Raw genomic sequence first — 19,710 nt, forward strand, 5'->3', positions numbered from 1 at the left:
GCATCTATGGCAAGCATCCTCAGAGGTTATGAGACCTCACAACCTCTGAGGATGCTTGCCATAGATGCAGGTGAAACATCAGGAGAGAATGCCTCTAGAACATGGCCATACAGCCCAAAAAACCTACAACAGCCCAGTGATTCCAGCCATGAAAGCCTTCGACAATACATTGAACTCTTGTCTGTTGGAGTTAGGTGTGAATGTTTCAATTGGCCACCTTGATTAGCATTTAATTCTGTGACATTTTTAGGTGTGGCTTATCACTTCCTGTTGAGAGGTGATTAGATGTTCCTGATTGTTTCTTGTCTGGAGTTCCCCAGTGTTTGAGATTTGTTCTTTATTTACTGTTATAATTTTAGAGTTTTTTTAAAATACTGTTAGCCAGATTTTGTTCATTTTCATGGTCTCTTCCTTTCTGTTGAAATTGTCCACATGCTTGTGGATTTCAATGGCTTCTCTGTGTAGTCTGACATGGTGGTTGTTGGTGTGGTCCAGCATTTCTGTGTTCTCAAATAATATGCTGTGTCCAGGCTGGTTCATCAGGTGCTCTGCTATGGCTGACTTCTCTGGTTGAAGTAGTCTGCAGTGCCTTTCATGTTCCTTGATGCGTGTCTGGGCGCTGCGTTTGGTGGCCCCTATGTAGACTTGTCCACAGCTGCATGGTATACAGTAGACTCCTGCAGAGGCGAGAGGATCCCTTTTGTCCTTTGCTGAACGCAGCAATAATCCTCCTGGGTTCCGGTGAAGGGAGCGTCTCCCATCTGACTTCCAAGGAGTGAGGATGAGCCTGCCTTTGGCACTGCCCTCCCAGCATCTTTTCTGGCCGGCTGCCTTGTGTCCTTCGCCTCCTTCCTCCCTCTCGTCATCTACGCTGCAGAACGGACCACCAGCAACAGGTTGTCTGGGTTGTTGTAGGTTTTCTGGGCTATATGGCCATGTTCTAGAAGCATTCTCTCCTGACGTTTCGCCTGCATCTATGGCAAGCATCCTCAGAGGTTGTGAGGTCTCACAACAGACTTCACAACCTCTGAGGATGCTTGCCATAGATGCAGGCGAAACGTCAGGAGAGAATGCTTCTAGAACATGGCCATATAGCCCGAAAAACCTACAACAACCCAGTGATTCCAGCCATGAAAGCCTTCGACAACAGGTTGTGTGTTTGATAGAAAGCCTTCGTCCCTTCCCGTGACTGTTTGGACTGTTTACCTTTATCCATAGAGCCGCGTGTATCCTTTCACCAGGAGCCTTGAAGCGGGATGGGTACGCGTGAGTATGCGAGGGTGCGTGTGGACGAGGAAGGAGCACAGCTCAATAAGAAAGCGGCTGATTCAGGAAGAGGGCGCGGGGATTGGATAATATGGTTGGATTGACTCCACAATGTTGAATCAATGCAGTTTGCTACCGCCTCAACTCTCCTGGTTCAATGCGATGGAATGCTGGGATTTGTAGTCTGTTCTCTCTTTGCATGTGTACCTGCATTTAGGATTGATTAGTTACGTTCCTCTTTATTATTTACTTGAAAGCACTTTGTTACAATACCGATGAGGAGTTCTTTTCAAAATTGGGTTGTTGTAGGTTTTTTCGGGCTATGTGGCCATATTCTAGAGGCATTCTCTCCTGACCTTTCGCCTGCATTTATGGCAAGCATCCTCAGAGGTTGTGAAGTCTGTTGTGAGGTCTGTGAGGTATCCAGGAGTAGGTTCTAATGGAGTTGGACCTATATCTTAGGAACTATGGAAAAGTACTGGAAAATCAAACTAATAGTGCACTCCAGCATCCCATAACTGATGCCTTCTGAGATCACATAAATTTAGAATCATGATTATCCTAAATTTACACTCTGCTATGCGTAATCCATATTTCACATTGTGGAATGTCCAGGGTGGGAGAAAGAACTCTTGTCTGTTTGAAGCAAGTGTGGATGTTGCAATTGACCGCCTTGATTAGCATTGAATGGCCTTGCAGCTTCAAGGCTTGGCTGCTTATTGCCCGGGGGAACTCTTTGTTGGGAGGTGGTTAGCTGGCCCTGATTGTTTCTTGTCTGGAACTCCCCCGTTTTTGAGTGCTGTTCTTTATTTACTGTTTTGATTTACTACAGCTCCTATGAGTCCATAGCATTCAGTCATGGCAGCTGAAAAGGGGTCAAACTGCATTCATTTTACGGTGTAGATCAGGCATGGGCAAGCTTGGGCCCTCCTGGTGTTTTGGACTTCAACTCCCACAATTCCTAACAGCCTCCCGACTGTTAGGAATTGTGGGAGTTGAAGTCCAAAAAGACTGGCATCCGACAGCCAATCAGCGCTTGCATCGAGCTTCCCCGTAAGGGCCAATGAGAAGATAGCTTTGTAAGATCCCGCTTCGGCATCCGATTGGTCGGCGGAGCGTGCGAGACGTACGGCGCGCAGGACCACGCATGCGCGGGACGCAGTGGCTAGTGAAACCGGGTGCTACGCTGACAGGGCCGCAGCCATCCTCGACCTAAAGTAGCGGCTTCCAGTCAGGTTTGCGGCCTCCCCTCGGGCGCCCTTCCGTCCCATCCTTTTCCTCTGCTGCTCCTGCCACTGTCGCTAACAGCAACATGTTCCTCACTCGCTCCGAGTACGACAGGTGAGTTGGGCCAGGAGGAGAAGGAGGCGCGGCCTGGTCCTGCCGGGGCTGAGTCACTCTGGGAGGCCCGGCGCGCTCCCTCGCTCGCTCGGCGTTTACATGCCAACGGAAGTGGGGGAGAGCTGCTTCCGCTTCTTCCTCCCCTTCCCCATTTTCTGGAGCCCACCACTTGGTTCCTTCAGTGGGACGAGGGGCCTTTGGGATGCGCTTAGTCACCCCTCTGAGCTTCCTTTTTGCACAGTCAAGGTTCTTCTACACTGTAGAATGAATGCAGTTTGACACCACTTCTCCCGGGAGTTGTAGTTTTAAAAGGTTTTTAGCCTTCAGTGCCAAAGAGTGTTGGTGGCTCCACAAACTACAATTCCCATTTTCCCCATAGCATTGAGCCATGACAGTTAAAATGGTGCCAAACTGCATTCATTCTCCTAAGGCAGTGGTTCTCAACCTGTGGGTCCCCAGATGTTTTGGCCTTCAACTCTCAGAAATCCTAACAACTGGTAAATTGGCTGGGCTTTCTGGGAGTTGTAGGCCAATACACCTGGGGACCCACAGGTTGAGAACCATGGTCCTAAGTCAGTGGTTTTCAACCTGGGGTCCCCAGATGTTTTTGGCCTTCAACTCTCAGAAATCCTAACAGCTGGTAAACTGGCTGGGCTTTCTGGGAGTTGTAGCCCAATGCACCTGGGGACCCACAGGTTGAGAACCATGGACCTAAGGCATCTTGTTCAGCATGCACACTAGATACATAGGCACCATCTATATCAGGCCTGCAGAACTCATGGTCCTCCAGGTGTTTTGAACTTCAGCTCTCTAAATTCATGACCATTGGAAAAGCTGGCTAAGACTTCTGGGGGTTGAAATCTTAAATACCAGGAAGGCCAGAGATTGTGTAGGCCCGATTTGTACTGTTAATGCAGTTTGACAACACTTTCACTTCTGTGGTTTAATATAACCCCCTCACCCCCTACCAAAAATAAAAACAACAATAATATAGAGCCACAGATGTTAAAGTATCAAACTGCATCAATTCTACAGTGTAGAGCAGGCATGGGCAAACTTTGTCCCTACCGGCTGTTAGGAATTGTGGGAATTGGAGTCCAAAACACCTGGAGGGTAGAGGCATCAATAGCTAATATTTATTACAAAGACATCTGTCATTATACAGCTTGAGTATCCTTTATCCAGAAACCTGAAATGTTCCAAACTTGTCCACGTGGGTGACTGTAATAGTGACACCTTTGCTTTCTGATGGTTCAGCATACACTAACTTTGCTTCATGCACATACATTTTTTAAAATATTGTTTGTAAAATTACCTTCCGGCTAGGTGAATATGAACCAGAAATTAATTTCATGTTTAACTCAGGTTCCATCTCCAAGCTATCTCACTGCAGAATCATAGAAACAAAGAATTGGATGAGACCATTGAGGTCTTCTAGTCATTATATAGATTACTCACAGTAACCTATCTCTTTTTTATTTGTGTTTCCAATATGCTCACCAATAGGCAAAGGAACAAGTGATTTGTTGCTGGAGAGGTTTATGTCCCTTTTTTCAAATTGTATGCTAATTAGAAATGTATATATAAAGGTCCCCTGTATTTATCATAGATCTCAAGGTAGTAGTAAGTTAACATATTCCTGTTCAGGGCAAACAGAGCTAACTGCATTGTGCAACAATAAAGTACTGTCTCAGTTGCTGAGTAGGAAAGGCCTCAACCAGTTTCCTTAGTCATAGTGAGAAGCTTTTGCTTTCAGTTACACTGAGCTGGGCTGAACTTATTAATCATTCATCCTTCTACATGAGATGAAGCTAAATGTTACATAAGAAAATAACTTGGAAATGTATTGTAAAGAAAGAAAAAGAAAACTAGAAAATTTAAATTAGTTATATAGAGAATATCAAATAAATTTATAGAGTCCTGCTAATATTAATTTTATAAACAAATACTAAATGAAGGGCCTTCTCACTGCTCAAGTGTCTTCAGGCCCCTCTTACCCTGCCTTAAAATCCAGATTATCAAAGCAGATAATGCACATTATGTGCTTTTATCTGAATTATATGAATCTACTCTGCCATATAATTTGGTTCAAAGCAGATAATCTGGATTTTATATGGCAGTGTACAATGGGCCTTAGCGTGTTATCCTGCTAAGAGAAATGCACCTTTTTATATGTTGAAGTTGTCTCATTCTTTAGGGAATCTAAATGTTACTTCTTTAATTCTTGCAATTTTTAATTTGTTTTATAGTTTCATTAAAAAAATTAATATAAGTTAATTTTAAAATTATTTAAAGCTACACATTTTTGCGGAAATATTTCATATTAATTTAATAAAGAGACATTACCAAGTACACTGGAAACTTGGAGTAAGGCTAATGTGATCACACTTTGATCTCTTTTGCTTTGGCCTTACCCTGAACAATTTTCATGTTTTGTTGATGTTTTGTATCTTAGGTTTTCAACAGGTTGTTCTGTTGATTAGAAATGAAATGAATAAATAAATGCCCTTGCTTTAATGCAGTCAGTACCATTATTTCAATTGAATATGTGATCTGCTGGCACATGTCTTTAGCATTGTTGAAGATTTTGGTCCTAGGAACATTAAATTCTGAGTAAACATGCATAGTATTAGGTTATACATTTGACTTTTGTCTTCCAATTATAGGGGTGTGAACACTTTTTCTCCAGAGGGAAGATTATTCCAGGTGGAATATGCCATTGAAGCTATCAAGGTACAATAAACATTTGAAACGATTGTCTTAAATATTTCCACATCCATTCTACAAGGATGGATGGATTGGAATGGGAAATCTCAAAGATTAAACTGCAGAATTTCAGCAATGTGCTCCCAAATATGTATTTTTGAATTCAGAAATATTTTTTTTTTCATGTGATCTTTTGCTATATACAGTTGCATACTTCTGGAATATTAATTTGAGTAATTCCTTGAGAGTTACTGTAGGTAGGGGAGGGAAAGAAGATTGCTCACAGGAGGCCTAGGACTGACCATGAAAGTCAGATAATATCTTCTCATATATTACTTCCAAAAAAAATTCTAAAGTCATTCCAATATACCTTTTTGCATACTGTAAAAGGCATGAAACTTCTCTCTCTGTCTTTCTCTCCTTCTCTTACCAGAATTACACACTTAGCTCACACTAGGCTTTAATGTTTCTGCTTTACAATATAGCTGTTTTAAATTGGTTTGTAGCACTTTCGTCCAGACTGCATTAGAATTCATTTTAATGAATTTGGCATAGAAACTTCATAGAAGAGAGCAACTAGTCATCTTCATTATGAATTTGTGCTTAGATTGTGGAGCCAATACATATTGTGTACTACTGTCTCGTCTGATATATTGATGTGATTTTACCTGTATTTCATGTGGTTATGGCACTTGTATGTGCTTCTGTAAGCCACCTCAAGTCCTTCTTGGCGGGTATAAATAAAGTTTTTTAATTATTATGATTATTATTACCATAGTTTTGTGTATGTTTAGTTATGTCATACACTTTTTATCTTAGTCATAACACCCATGTGATCAAAAAGAAAGGATTTAAAAAGTAATGATTTTGAATGTTTAAACCAGGGAGTGACACAGTATAGCCCTGTAGTGTTCAGCCCTCCAGATTTTGTTGGACTGGAATGCCCATAAGCCTCAACTACCGCTACTGACAACCCATTAATATGTGGAGGGCTGAATTTTGCACACTCCTGCTTTAAGGCTTCGACAGAGGCTTTCTGTAGTCAAACCTTTGTACATTTGGCTTCCCTACAAGCACCATTCCCTGGTCATCTCTGTGTACTGTGCTGCAGTATTTTGTGATGTTTCTTAGTATACTGATGTATATTTGGGACAGGTGAAAAAACAGCACCTTGTTACATCAATGGACAGCTTATCTAAATAAAAATGACAGAATCGAATATTTCCATTTTTCATGTAATTATTCATAGTGGAATTGCACAAGATTGGCATTCTTCAGAACTACTTCTTCATTTTGCCATAGCTTAAAATGCAGGTCACATTTTCCTTTTTGTAAGATGAGAAAATAGCTAAATGAAACTGTAGGAACTGGAAATTGGTACATAGGAACAGCTAGTGTCATTGAAATCCTGACTCACCTGTTGTGCTGGTTGTATGAGTAGATAACTAATGTGTAGGTTTTAATATTTTCAGTCACCATGTTTACTGTGGTGATCATGCTACCACTGTAAGGCAAATGTGACAGATATCCATCTTCTCTTATAGCTGTGAAGTTCTAGAGGTGGACTGTGATCATCTGACATTTCTGAAGTAGTTGTTGACTGTTCCTAGCTAACCTCTGAGTGACCAACACTTAAGAGCTCCTCACCAGTCTATCTAAGAGATACACCTGTTTCCAGGTGCCTAAGAAAGCATAATTTATAGACATATTCAGTGTGTTCCTCCCAATTAGTGACCAATATAGTATGTTGCGAGCCCCTGGTTGCGCAGGAGTTAAGCCGTTGAGCTGCTGAACTTGCTAGCCGAAAGCTTGGCAGTTTGAATATGGGGAACGGGGTGAGCTCCCACTGTTAGGCCCAGCTTTTGCCAATCTAGCTGTTTGACTGACACAGTGCAGCCCTGTAGTGTGAGTAGATCAATAGGTACCGCCTTGGTGGGAAGGTAACGGCATGCCATGCAGTCATACCAGTCACATGACCTTGGACGCGTCTACTGACAATACTGGCTCTTTGGCTTAGAAATGGAGATGAGCACCACCCCCCAGTCAGACATGACTAGACTTGAACTGATACCCACTGAGTTCAACTTGAGCTGCAAATAGAGACATATCTCAGTTAACAAAGTCTCCAAGAAAGAGGCTTCTTTTTTACAAAGTATTTTTATGCTCGCCCAGTCCCCCTTTCTTCCTTATCTTTTATATCTAAAGTTTTTTTAGCAGCAGCATTGAGGAATGGTGAAGAAAGTTCTGAGAAACTTTCCATATTGCAGTGAACAGTGTAATAAAGTACTACTGGAACATGATTATACAGCCTGAAAAACTCACAGTAACCCAGTGTAATAAAGCTTGAACAGTGAAACAGCAGGATTCTGCTCTGATGCAGCTATAGCTATGTGTCTATTTACAACAAGCTTGGGTAAACAAAAGCTGCCTTATTGAGCAGGTGTTAATAGCAAAACAGGGAGAAAATGAGAGACAAAATAATCATCTCCAGGTCCCCCCCCCCCCCCCCCCCGCACGTTAAAAAGGCACAAGAGCATATCTGCACTGACCATTTAGTCAATTAAGGTCCAGATCAACTACATGGTGGCCAAGTGCCACATAGAGCTGATCCAGGGTAACATGAAGTAAGGCCACTTTAATGCAACCTTGTCCCATGTTAATCAGGGATAATCTGAATTCTGCGCCAGAAATCACATTATCCCCTGAATTTGGGTCTTTCATGGCCAGAATCACTGGGTTGTTGTAAGTTTTTCGGGCTGTATGGCCATGTTCCAGAAGCATTCTCTCCTGATGTTTCGCCATCATCTATGGCAGGCCTCCTCAGAGGTTGTGAGGTCTGTTGGAAAATAGGAAAATGGGGTTAATATATCTATGGAATGTCCAGGTAGGAGAAAGAATTATTGTCAGTTGGAGGTAGGTGTGAATGTTTCAATTGTCTACCTTGACTAACATTTAATGGCCTAGCATTTTTTAGGGGTGGCTTTTTACTGCCTGGGGGAATCCTTTGTTGGGAGGTGATTAGCTGTCCCTGATTGTTTGTCTGGAGCCCCCTGTTTTTGAGTGTTGTTCTTTATTTACTGTTATGATTTTAGAGTGTTTTTTTATACTAGCAGTCAGATTTTGTTCATTTTCATGATTTCTTTCTTTCTTTTGAAATTGTCCACATGCTTGTGGATTTCAATGGCTTCTCTGTGTAGCTTGAAATGGTAGTTGTTAGACCTCACAACCTCTGAGATGTCACAACCTCTGAGGGTGCCCGCCATAGGTGCAGATGAAATATCAGGAGAGAATGCTTCTGGAACACAGCCATACAGCCCGAAAAACTTACAACAACCCTCTGTCTGAACAGTTTGGCTGACTCCACAACGGCTGGGGGAGTGCCTGTCTGATCCATCCCGGAGCTGATCTGGTTTTTCTAAAAAGGAGATTCTTCATCAGATTAAAGCATGCCTGCATTTTGGATCTACTAATAAGAAATCCAGGTTAGGATGTAAGCTGTGAAATATCAGAAGTTGTTTGGTAGTGATCTTTTCTTTTTTATATATAAAAAAAAGCTTGGTTCGACAGCAATTGGAATTCAGACATCAGAAGGGGTTTGCCTGGCTGTGGAGAAGAGGATCACATCCCCGCTTATGGAACCCAGCAGCATTGAGAAAATTGTCGAAATAGATTCTCACATAGGTAAGAGTAAAAAAAGCATTATTTATTTACCATAATTCATTGATTTTAAGACACCATCAATTCTAAGATGCCCCCCCCCCCCCCCTCCCTAGTTTGAGCCTCAATTTGTGGTGATTCTTTTTCGAAGATATTCTGCTGGGTAAGAGGAGGATCAGGAAGACCTAGGAACTGGTTGTTGTTCTGGCTCCCCTCTGCACTCCTGTCCTCACCCCAACTTTACTTCTTTGTGGCAGTTGCAAAAAGACTGCCCACACAGCTGCTTCTCGTCTCCTCAATTCTTCGCTGCTGTCTTTTCCACTCTTGATGGCTGCTTCTTGCTCCCCACTGGCTCCCCTCCTGCTCTCTCAGCTGCCATAACTTCTGATCTTTTTTTTTTTATTATAAAAAGTCTAGGATGCCATGAATTCTAAGACATACCTTTTTTGAGTCTTAGTTTTGAGTAAAAAGTGCATCTTAGAATCTGTAAAATACGCTTTTCAATGTTAATGGCAGCACGTGCATGAATAAAACTTTCCTCATCATATCTCCCGTAGTACAACCCACAGAGCTGTGTGCAGACTTTATTTGGTAGGGAATTAATATTTAATGGTGCTGGTCACTGGTTTTCCAGGCTCTGGGCCAGCAGGACATAGTTGCAGGAGTAGGAAGCAGCAGCTGTAACTCAGTTCTGTGTGACCTCGCTAATGAAAGCTTGTCCCCAAATTTAGAACTTGGAGGGCAGGGAATTGCAATGTAAACGCTTGATCCTTGGCCAACGTCTGTGCTGGAAGCTCACTGATTGGACCACTAATGTTAGCCTGTCCTCTGTGCTCAAGACACTTTCTTGCACAGGGCACGCACACACCCTCCTTGAAACCTGGAACCTGCTCCTTAGGAATTTATTTTCTGGTCATCTTCCTTTCTCTGTACTGAGTATTATTCTGATCTTGTTAGTACTCAAGGACAACATTAACCTTTCATAGGACTTAGACTGAAGACATTTGTGAGGCTATCTACATTTTAAAAAAAATAAATAAAATAAAGATCTAAGTGTGTATTACTGATATTTTAATAATCCTTAGTACATAAAGATGACTGCGGAACCAATTTTCTTGTATGGAATCTGTAGTTGTGCCCATGGGACTTCTAACATGATTTTATTATGGTATAATGTAGCAGGTTAGGGGTTTTTCATGCTCCTGAAATGCTAGTGAGTTTTCATAACTGGTGTTTTTTTTTTTTTTGGAAAGTTGAAAGATCTTCCTATGCCATGTTAGTTTCACTGTATTTTTCCAGCAAATCTAGGTAATTTCCATGCATGTTTTACTCAGCAGATCTAGGCCACTTCTACACTGCCATATAAAATCCAGATTGGATTATATGGCAGTGTAGACTCATATAACCCAGTTCAAAGCAGATAATGTAGATTATCTGCATTGATAATCTGGTTTGTATGACAGTGTAGAAAGGGCCCTAGAGGCTATAACCCCATATACAGATTTCAGAAGTCTGAGAAATGAAATTAGTTGGGGTTTCTTGACTGAAGATGGAACAGTGATAACATTTATGCCCTGTACTCTGTTTTCTTTTGTCTTACAACTGTTGATACATAATGTGGGTGACATAGAAGCTGTATGCCTAATGGGAAATTTCATCACTGAAAGTTTATGGTTGTCTAAGTTTTACTTATTTTCATCTCCCTCCAGGCTGTGCAATGAGTGGTTTAATAGCTGATGCAAAGACATTAATTGACAAAGCAAGAGTTGAGACTCAGGTAACTTTTTCTACCACTCTAACTATACATGTGAAAGCGTTTTAAAGGACTCTTTTGGGAGAAGAGAAACCATGTCAGGTGTGTAGAAAACAGTTGTTTTCTAAGGCTGCCAAATACTCTACTTATGACACTTCAATTTAACAAAAAATAAACATAAGTCTTTCAATGCATGCATAGTCCTTGCTTGCAATAACCATCATAACATTGAGATCTCAGTTTTTGATGGAATAGTCTGCCCCAACAATGTTTCTACTTTGGCTATATATGTGCCTTCCTTAGGAATTTTCAGGTCAGACTGAAAAGACATTTAAAGTCCACCTTACTACACATGAGCCACTTCTCTGTAAGTTGTTTCTTTACAGCTAGGATGACATTTAATGATCTCATTACAGAATGTTGATTTCTGCATTTAGGTTCTGGTGTCCAGTGTCTGAGTAGGAATTTCCTCCAGAAAATGTGGCTCTTGTATGGTTAGAGATATGTAAAATGACCCTAATTGAGTTTGTATTTAAAATGCTCAAGAGAAGTATGTTGCAGTTGGCAAAGGCTACTGTAGTCTTGTTTCGTTATGATATGTGGTTATTGTAAGAGGAAGACCTGTAATGGATGGGCCATGGGTGATATTAAAGCACCTGCCCCTGTTTCTTCTGCATTCCATTTTGGCACAGTATTGCAATTGGTATGTAGATCTCCTATGGTTCTTCTTACCTAGCAACTGCATTGTCACTATAGAGATAGTATCATTTTGCTTTTTGTAGGTACTTATGAACAGTGAAAGAAGGCATATATTTGACTTGCCAAATGTTGTTTGAAGCAAATTGCTACCTAGGCCAGAAACTATTTTGTGAAGTGCTATGCAAGAGCATGGTAGAGCATAGTAAGAAAACAGTGTGCAGAGACCGCTCTCAAGTTTTTCTGTTGTGAAGCACTTCAATGATATGGGCAATAATGTCACAGCTAATGAAAATCTAGGCATCCGAACTGAAGAAACCAGAAATTGTTTTTTCCTAAGAATAAGATAAGTTTCTTTATTTGTTTTGTGATAGTTTTGTTTTATGTGTTCTGTTTAGACACGTGTCTGCATATGCAAAAATCAAAAGCCATTGTATGAAAATGCCTATATGGATTAGGATTTTTTTCTTCTTAGAATCACTGGTTTACGTACAATGAAATCATGACTGTAGAGAGTGTGACACAGGCAGTGTCCAACTTAGCATTACAGTTTGGAGAAGAAGATGCTGATCCGGGTGCAATGGTTAGTAGAATTTTTTTGCCCATTTTATTTTGAATTTTTGGCAGTATCCAGTTATTCAGTTATTAAATTGCTGTTCATTTTGCCTGTTTGTTCCAGTCAAGGCCGTTTGGTGTGGCACTGCTCTTTGGAGGAGTCGATGAAAAAGGACCTCAGTTGTAAGTTTGGTCTTAGCTTCTTCACTCTGTTCGGTGTATTTTCAAGTGCAGAGTATTTGACTAATGTGCTGTTGCTTGTTAAAGAAGTGGAACTCCCTAGATTTTTTAAAAAAGTTAACTACAAGCCAAACTTTAAGAAGTTAACGGCAAGCATTCCTCCACCTAAAACATTGGGTGGATGGCAACATATTTTTGCCTCTAAATGGCAAATTGTGACTCCACAGTGTCTTGGCCTCTGCAGGACTGCTTAGAAGTAGGACATGACTGTCAAAAAATGAAGTTTTTTGAAGAAAAAAAAAGCCTGCGTAGCCCTGAAGTGGGAGGTGGCTGAAAATGAAGAGTAGCACCCGATTCACATGAGGCTCAGGCAAATGCTATTGACCATTTGAGAGCAAAGATATTGAATGTTTGTTGGAGATTCAGGGCAAGGTGATTATGTGTGTAACCTTCAAGGATCCTGTGGGAGCCATTGCCACCCTCAACCTCAGGCTGAGATAAGATCTCGCTATCACTAAAACTGAAATATTAAAGCTTATGTCCCACATAGAAATTGTTAGAGACAGTACACTAGACTCAGTGGTTTAAACTACTTACCTACAAATTTTTATAAAGTAGAATGGAAAACCTATGGCCCTTCGAATGTTTTGAGGGCAAAATGGTAAAGAGTTGTCCAAAAACATCTATAAGGCCAGAATGTTTCAGGGTAATGCCCCTTCTAAACTGCCATATAAAATCCAGATGGTCTGCTTTGAACTGGATTGTATGACAGTGTAGACTCATATAATCCAGATCAAAGCAGATAATGTGGATTATCTGTTTTGATAATTTGAATTATAGGGCAGTGTAGAAGGGGCCCAAGCTATAGTACAGCCTAATGCTCTTGATTCAGGCAATAATCTAAGAGGAAATTACAAGTGATAAGCATTACAGCGTAATGGATTTGAATAAAAGATACCTCTTTAGTGGGCTAGTGTGAGCTGCTTAGTATTTTGGATTTATACTGTTCAAATTGTTATAATTTGGGGAACACAGTTCTTTTCATAGATAAATACAAAAGAGCTGCTTCAGATAACACAGGGCTACACAGCACAGTTGCATTGACATAACTTTGAATGTTTGAACAAGCACAATTTTAGAGTGGCTATAAAGAAGGACTAAAGATGGTACAAATATTCTTTGGTCTTTTTGAAAAGAGCAGCAGAGGCACTGGTAATATAATATCTGTCGTCTGCTATGGCATTCCTTCGGTGGGTTAGGAGAGCAGCGGTAACCAAATGCCCTGTACGCTTCAAAGTTCCAAGCACTCTTTAAAGAAACAGGCCTTCCTGAGTTTCATAGGAGAGCAGATCATTTAAAATGGCATAAGGAAGGTTTTAGAGTGACGTAACCCCCCCCTCCCCCAATGTTCATCAGAAAAGCTTGATGCATTTTTTCTTAAGAATTAAAAGTGACATTTACATTTATAAAATCTGGGGAACTGGTGTATTTTATTGTGATTATTTCTCAATTTCAAATGTCAGTCAACTTAGGGTTCTTCCAGACAGGCACTATATCCCAGGCTGTGATCCCAGGTTTTCTGTTTATCTCAGATTAACTGGCAGTGCGAACTCATATAATTCAGTTTAAAGCAGAAAAACTGGGATCAGTTCCTAAGATATAGAGCCTGTCTGGAAGAGGCCTTAGATGACCTTGTGGCTACTAAAGGGGGTCCCAGGCTGTATGTGGTCTACATTTTACCCACCTGGCTTTATGTAGTCAATGTGGATTGCTTATCATTTTCCTCAAAGATACTACTTTGGATTCAAAGTACCTCCTATGAAAAAAGAAGGCATTTCATTTACCTGGTTGTGATTGATACACATTTCTGGAGTGTTTCTTGATGCTGAGGCAGTTATATGAAGGCAGTGTTCTAGGGAATAATGTCAACACAGTACAGAATATTTCCTAGGGAATTTCCTCACAATTTGAATACTTTGTTGATTGTCCTGTTCATTTCATTGTCATCTTTTCTTTTGTAGGTTTCACATGGACCCTTCTGGAACATTTGTACAGTGTGACGCGAGAGCAATTGGATCAGCATCAGAAGGTGCACAAAGCTCCCTGCAAGAAGTTTATCACAAGGTAACAAATTGAGGTCTTAAAAACATATCTTGGCTGGCTTGTTAACCTCATAAAATACTGTTTACTGCAGATATTTGGTTAAGAGACCCGGAGGTAAAAGGAAACATTGTGGCATTTATTCTGGTATTGTTCACAATATGAACAGTTCTGTGACATGGCGTTAAAAAAAATCCTAATTAAAAACTTCATAAGAACAACCATGTCACCTGGTTAGAGAACACATGCCAGAAAATATTTATTTATTTATTTTATTTACAGAATTTATATTCCACCCTTCTCACCCTGCAGGGGACTCAGGGCAGATTACAATGTACACATATATGGCAAACATTCAATGCCAATTAGACATACAACGTATATAGACATACACAGAGGCTATTTAACTTTTTCTGGCCACCAGAGGAGCTGTTGCTTTCATCGTCCATCTGCGACACTGATGAAGTACTTGCGCATTCCCCGCATGCTTTGCTGGAGTGCTTTTTTCTGGAGTCTTTTTTATGGACTCATAAATTAGTTAAATTGGCCTCCCCACACTTAGGTGGTACCTAATTTTCCTACTTGACAGGTACAACTGTCTTTCGGGTTGCAAAGGTCGACAACAAACTACACAATTGGTCGGACACTCACTCCGACCCGGGCTGGCTTCGAACTCATGACCTTTTGGTCAGAGTGATCTTAATGCAGCTTACATTCAGCCAGCTGCACCACAATCCTGGTGTAAATTATCTCTAGGATGCTGAGAAGGATTCTTTATTGATTAATAGATTAGACTAGCAAACTGCTTGCGAAATAACTTGCCCATTGTCGACACTTTGCATTCTTTCACAGTTGTATGATTTATTTAAATTAGATCTTGAACATTTCACCAAACGCAGTTTTATAAATATTTAATAACCCATCATTTTATATTATTTTAATCTGTGATTGATTGATATGTATTTTTAATTGCTATGTGTTTAGATTGTTTTATATTTTAATGAGTTGTGTTTTATTGTTTACCTATGCAACATTGGATTTTTGCTGGATTTGTAAGCCCCCTTGAGTCCCCTTCAGGTTCGAGAAAGGCAGGGTAGAAATGAAGTAAATAAGTACATATAAATAAATTTGTCATAGGGTTTTCATAACACTTCAATAACATACAGTAGTAGCAGACTTCATGACTGCAATGCCAACCTCTTTACATAGGTCCCTCCCCTAAAATCACAGTAGTTAATGGCAGAGACACACAACAGAACCAGCATTATCAGTTTTCAGTTAAAATTTGTTCTGAAACTCAGATATAAATCTTTCACTGTTGTTATTTTCATTGCAGTTGTTTCCTAATATGCAGTAAGATTTCTAAAAATATTCCTCAAGCAAAGGATTTATAATTTCATATATTTCCAAGCCACCATGGCAAACAATCTATGAATTTATTTTTTCTATGGTAGTTCACCATATAAAACCAGCAATTCCTTGTATCCTTTTTAGAATTTATAGTACTAGAGGAAATTGTTTAATCCAAAATAAGTCCTTCGCATATAGAACACAAACAGCTTTTATATGGCAGTTGTCTCATGTACACCACCCTTAACTTCTGCAATTTCTTTAAACAGTCAATGACACTGAAAGAAGCAATCAAGTCATCCCTTGTCATTCTGAAACAAGTTATGGAAGAAAAACTGAATGCAACTAACATTGAGGTATGTATCTTACCCTCCTGGTAAAGGGAAGTGTTTTCCATCAATATCCTGAGTAAATAAATGTTGGCATCATTTGTCAGAGTGGCTTATATTTGTCATTATGATTCTTACATCTTTGTGTGCAGCTGGCATATCTGAAGATTTCATACTTACTATTGCTGCCTCTGTTGTTCCGCAGCTTTGCAATAAAAGTTCTGTCATGTCACACAGATGGCAACAGCCTCAATTTCAGTCACATACTTGTTAAAAGTAAAGAAAGGTTCTCTAGTCCCCTGGTATATGCAAACAGTGAAAAACTTTTTTTTGTTGCTATTTAAATTACAGTATGGAAATGCATTTATTTATTATTTATTTATTTAGCAATTTTGTATACTGGTCTTCTCCCCTCTATCGGGGCACTTGGGCCGGTTTCCAACAATAAAATCACAAAACAATAATTAAAAACACCATATAACATATTCAATTAAAACGTTATAACAGCAAAATGCAATCACATAATAACAATGGTCAGTCGTCATAGTGAATTCGTTTCCCATCATTCATCGTCATCTATCCGATCACAGAAATATTGATTCACCCGTCGAAAGCCAAACCCCATAGCCAGGTTTTCACCCGTTTTCTGAACGACAGAATGGAGGGGGCAGTTCTGATCTCCAGTGGGAGAGAGTTCCAGAGTCGAGGGGCCACCACCGAGAAGGCCCTGTCCCTTGTCCCCACCAGACGTGTCTGAGAGGCTGGTGGGACCGAGAGCAGGGCCCCTCCAGACGATCTTAACAACCTAGAAGGTTCATAGGGGAGAATACGTTCGGACAGGTAAACTGGGCCGGAGTCGTTTAGGGCTTTATAGGTTAACACCAGCACTTTGAATTGTGCTCGGAAGCTAATTGGCAGCCAGTGGAGCTGAAGCAACAGAGGAGTAGTATGCTCCCTGTACCCTGGTCGTGTTAGCATTCTGGCTGCCGCACGTTGGACTAGTTGGAGCTTCCGGGCAGTCTTCATAGGCAACCCCACGTAGAGAGCGTTGCAGTAATCTAAACGGGATGTAACCAAAGCGTGGACCACCGTGGCCAAGTCAGATTTCTTGATAGTTGGGTGGAAAACATGACATCATAGACTATAGTTAAAGTTACCATAGTGTTGAGTTCTTGTTGTGAATATTACGCAGCAGCAAGACTAGTTAGCAAATCTTACTTTGCATTTGTTCATATGATGAGTTTATCCCATAATATGTAAGTTTGACCCATCTCAATATTGGATGATAAGATCTAAGGTAGACATGGATGGATTGACTATGACTAGGGTGTACCAACTATCTCACTGTGTCAGAAGAATGTGGAAGCTGCCTCGAAGGAGGCTATAGCATGCCTTCTTCTATAAAGGACCTTTTTGGAACCAGATGTATATGAGAAGGATCACTAGTGTTCCCTTTTGGGTAATGTGCTTGAGTTTGTGGTGACTAGGCGATTTCAGATGCTGCTGCTGCTGTTGTTGTTATATTCACTTATACACCCCTTTATCTTCTCCAATGGGATTCAAGGCCGTTGGGCATAAAAACATTAGTATATAATTTAAAATATACAAACACTAAAATAGAATTAAACACAAACAGCACTAAAAATTAACAATTAAAATCTATTTAAAACATATTTAAAGTTAGAAACCACTTGGAGGAAACAAACCATTGGACCCATCCCAATCTGGCTTCAGGCTTGTGTATAATATTAAACATTGTTGGTTGGAATGATTCTGGATGAAAGACAGCAGTGTTACTCTGTTGCTCTTCCTGCTACTGCAGTGTTTTCTTTGGTACCATTGAATATGGTAACTTACTGGACCAGTTCTCCAGGACAGCAGTAGAACATTCTGTTTTATTGTGGATTCCGTTCTATCTTTGGGACCAATTTGAAAAAGTGGCATTTGGGGGCTCCTTTTCAGCTCCATTTCTATTAAACTGTGCAATGCCACTGGGTTCCATTCCTTGCTGTCTAATATTTGTATGGAGTTGTTGAATGAAGCCATTAAGAGATTTTGCATTGCATGCCATTGATCTTATGATGACATTCAGCTCTGCTACATCCATTGATCTAGAGTTCTGGATCAATGCCTGGATGCTGTCATGAGTTGGGGGAGGCCCAATAAACTTTCCCATTAAGATTTGGATTGGTAATTTCCGATTCTAGCAATTGAGAAAACTGCCTGCCTTAACGGAGTTGCTCTCCTTATAAAGCATTGGTTCTCAACCTATGGGTCCCCAGGTGTTTTGGCCTAAAACTCCCAGAAATTCCAGCCAGTTTACCAGCTCTTAGGATTTCTGGGAGTTGAAGGCCAAAACATCTGGGGACCCACAGGTTGAGAATTACTGTTATAAAGGAATATATGTGTAGAGTCAGAGTAGTCCAAGATCCACTTCTTTGAGTGGTTTACCAGCTATGGCTTCTCCTGGAGAGAGTTAAGCTGTAAACAGAAGCTCATGCACTAACTTTCTAGTTAGATGAGTGCAAAGCACTCCACGTGGAGCTGCCCCTGAAGTTGATTTAGAAGCAATTGCTAATATGTACATTCCACAGCAGCTGGTTTGTCGATGGGAATATCTTATAGAAACCATATGACACTGGTTTTGAGGAATCACAACAGACTTCTTGTCTGAATTCAGAGTCCTGGTGATTATATTTAGAGCCTCAAACAGCTTAGGACACTGGCACCTGTTCCCATATATTCATGACTGATGTTTGCTGGAGCGACACTTCTCTATCTTCCACGAATGGGAGAACTACTAGGTGCTTCACAATCTTCTCTTATTCTTTTATGTGGGAAGATGGGATAAAGGCTGAAGAAATGGCATGCATTTGGTTCAGTATGCTTAAAGGAATGTACTACAGAATCAAAAGTTATTATATGAATACTGTAAATGGAATCAAGCATACTTCATAAAAGGATCTTAGTTTTGCTTTTGCTGTGCAAATACGAGCATATTGGAAGCAATTTTGGTCTCAGTAGTTATTTCAGACAACTAGTATGTGTCTGGCTGGAAGAAGTCGCAAGGCAGAACTATCCAGACAGCAATAATAACATCTATTCCATGTGCAACTATCTTTATGCTCCATGTTTAATGCAAGCACTCATTACTTCTAAAAACATTTGCAATTATTTTTTCTTTGTTCTCACAGCTTGCAACAGTGCAGCCTGGAATGAAGTTCCACATGTACACGAAAGAGGAACTTGAAGATGTCATCAAAGATATTTGATGAGGGAGATAACCTCTCCGACTGCCTCATTCCCTGATCACAGCAAACTGAATTTTCAGTTTCTTTCCAGTGCCCGTAACTTTATTTCAGCAGCACGTATGCCTGCTCTTAAACAAAGGCTCAAAGATTTTTTTTACAGTTTCTGTACATAAAAAGATCTTCAATAAGATGAAGCTAGAATAAATCATTTTGTTACTCTTATGTTATTACTTTTACAATAAAGGTCTGGGGTGGGGGAAATTGTTAAAATTTGTGCTGAGCACCCACAGTAGAAATTGTCCTCTTTTTAAAAACTGTTTTCAAGAGACCAAAAAAATAAAAATAATAAGAAGACTGCTGTGCAGTCACTCCCCATTCACCACTATTTCCCCCTTTCCCCACCTTAGTACCTGATGCACAGTACCGCTTCGAAGTGATCTTGCTAGTGGCTCCAATTAGCTATTCCTTCATTTGGTTTTTAAAAACGAGGTAGTCCCCCCCCCCCCCCCAAAAGTAGTGTTCACTG

At 40.4% G+C, this 19,710-nt stretch overlaps 1 protein-coding gene across 1 annotated transcript; it reads left to right on the forward strand.

Annotated features, from left to right (window-relative positions):
• Positions 1-2,389: 2,389 nt before the first annotated feature.
• On the forward strand, positions 2,390-19,406 carry PSMA5 (proteasome 20S subunit alpha 5). Its single transcript, XM_060773234.2, has 9 exons — positions 2,390-2,607; positions 5,274-5,340; positions 8,868-8,994; positions 10,680-10,747; positions 11,895-12,002; positions 12,099-12,157; positions 14,176-14,278; positions 15,874-15,960; positions 19,128-19,406. The coding sequence occupies exons 1-9, from the start codon at positions 2,579-2,581 to the stop codon at positions 19,203-19,205; spliced, it is 726 nt and encodes a 241-aa protein (XP_060629217.1). The 5' UTR covers positions 2,390-2,578; the 3' UTR covers positions 19,206-19,406.
• The last annotated feature ends 304 nt before the right edge of the window (positions 19,407-19,710 follow it).

The sequence above is a fragment of the Anolis sagrei genome, chromosome 4, assembly GCF_037176765.1.
Source record: "Anolis sagrei isolate rAnoSag1 chromosome 4, rAnoSag1.mat, whole genome shotgun sequence".
In the NCBI taxonomy this organism is placed as follows: domain Eukaryota; kingdom Metazoa; phylum Chordata; class Lepidosauria; order Squamata; family Dactyloidae; genus Anolis; species Anolis sagrei.

Bases quoted from the DNA above. Each gene is read 5' to 3' on its own strand.
- PSMA5 (XM_060773234.2), top strand. From the start codon at position 2,579: ATGTTCCTCACTCGCTCCGAGTACGACAG. The intron at 5,341-8,867 runs GTACAATAAACA...TATAAAAAAAAG, and splicing joins ATGCCATTGAAGCTATCAAG to CTTGGTTCGACAGCAATTGG. The intron at 8,995-10,679 runs GTAAGAGTAAAA...ATCTCCCTCCAG, and splicing joins CGAAATAGATTCTCACATAG to GCTGTGCAATGAGTGGTTTA.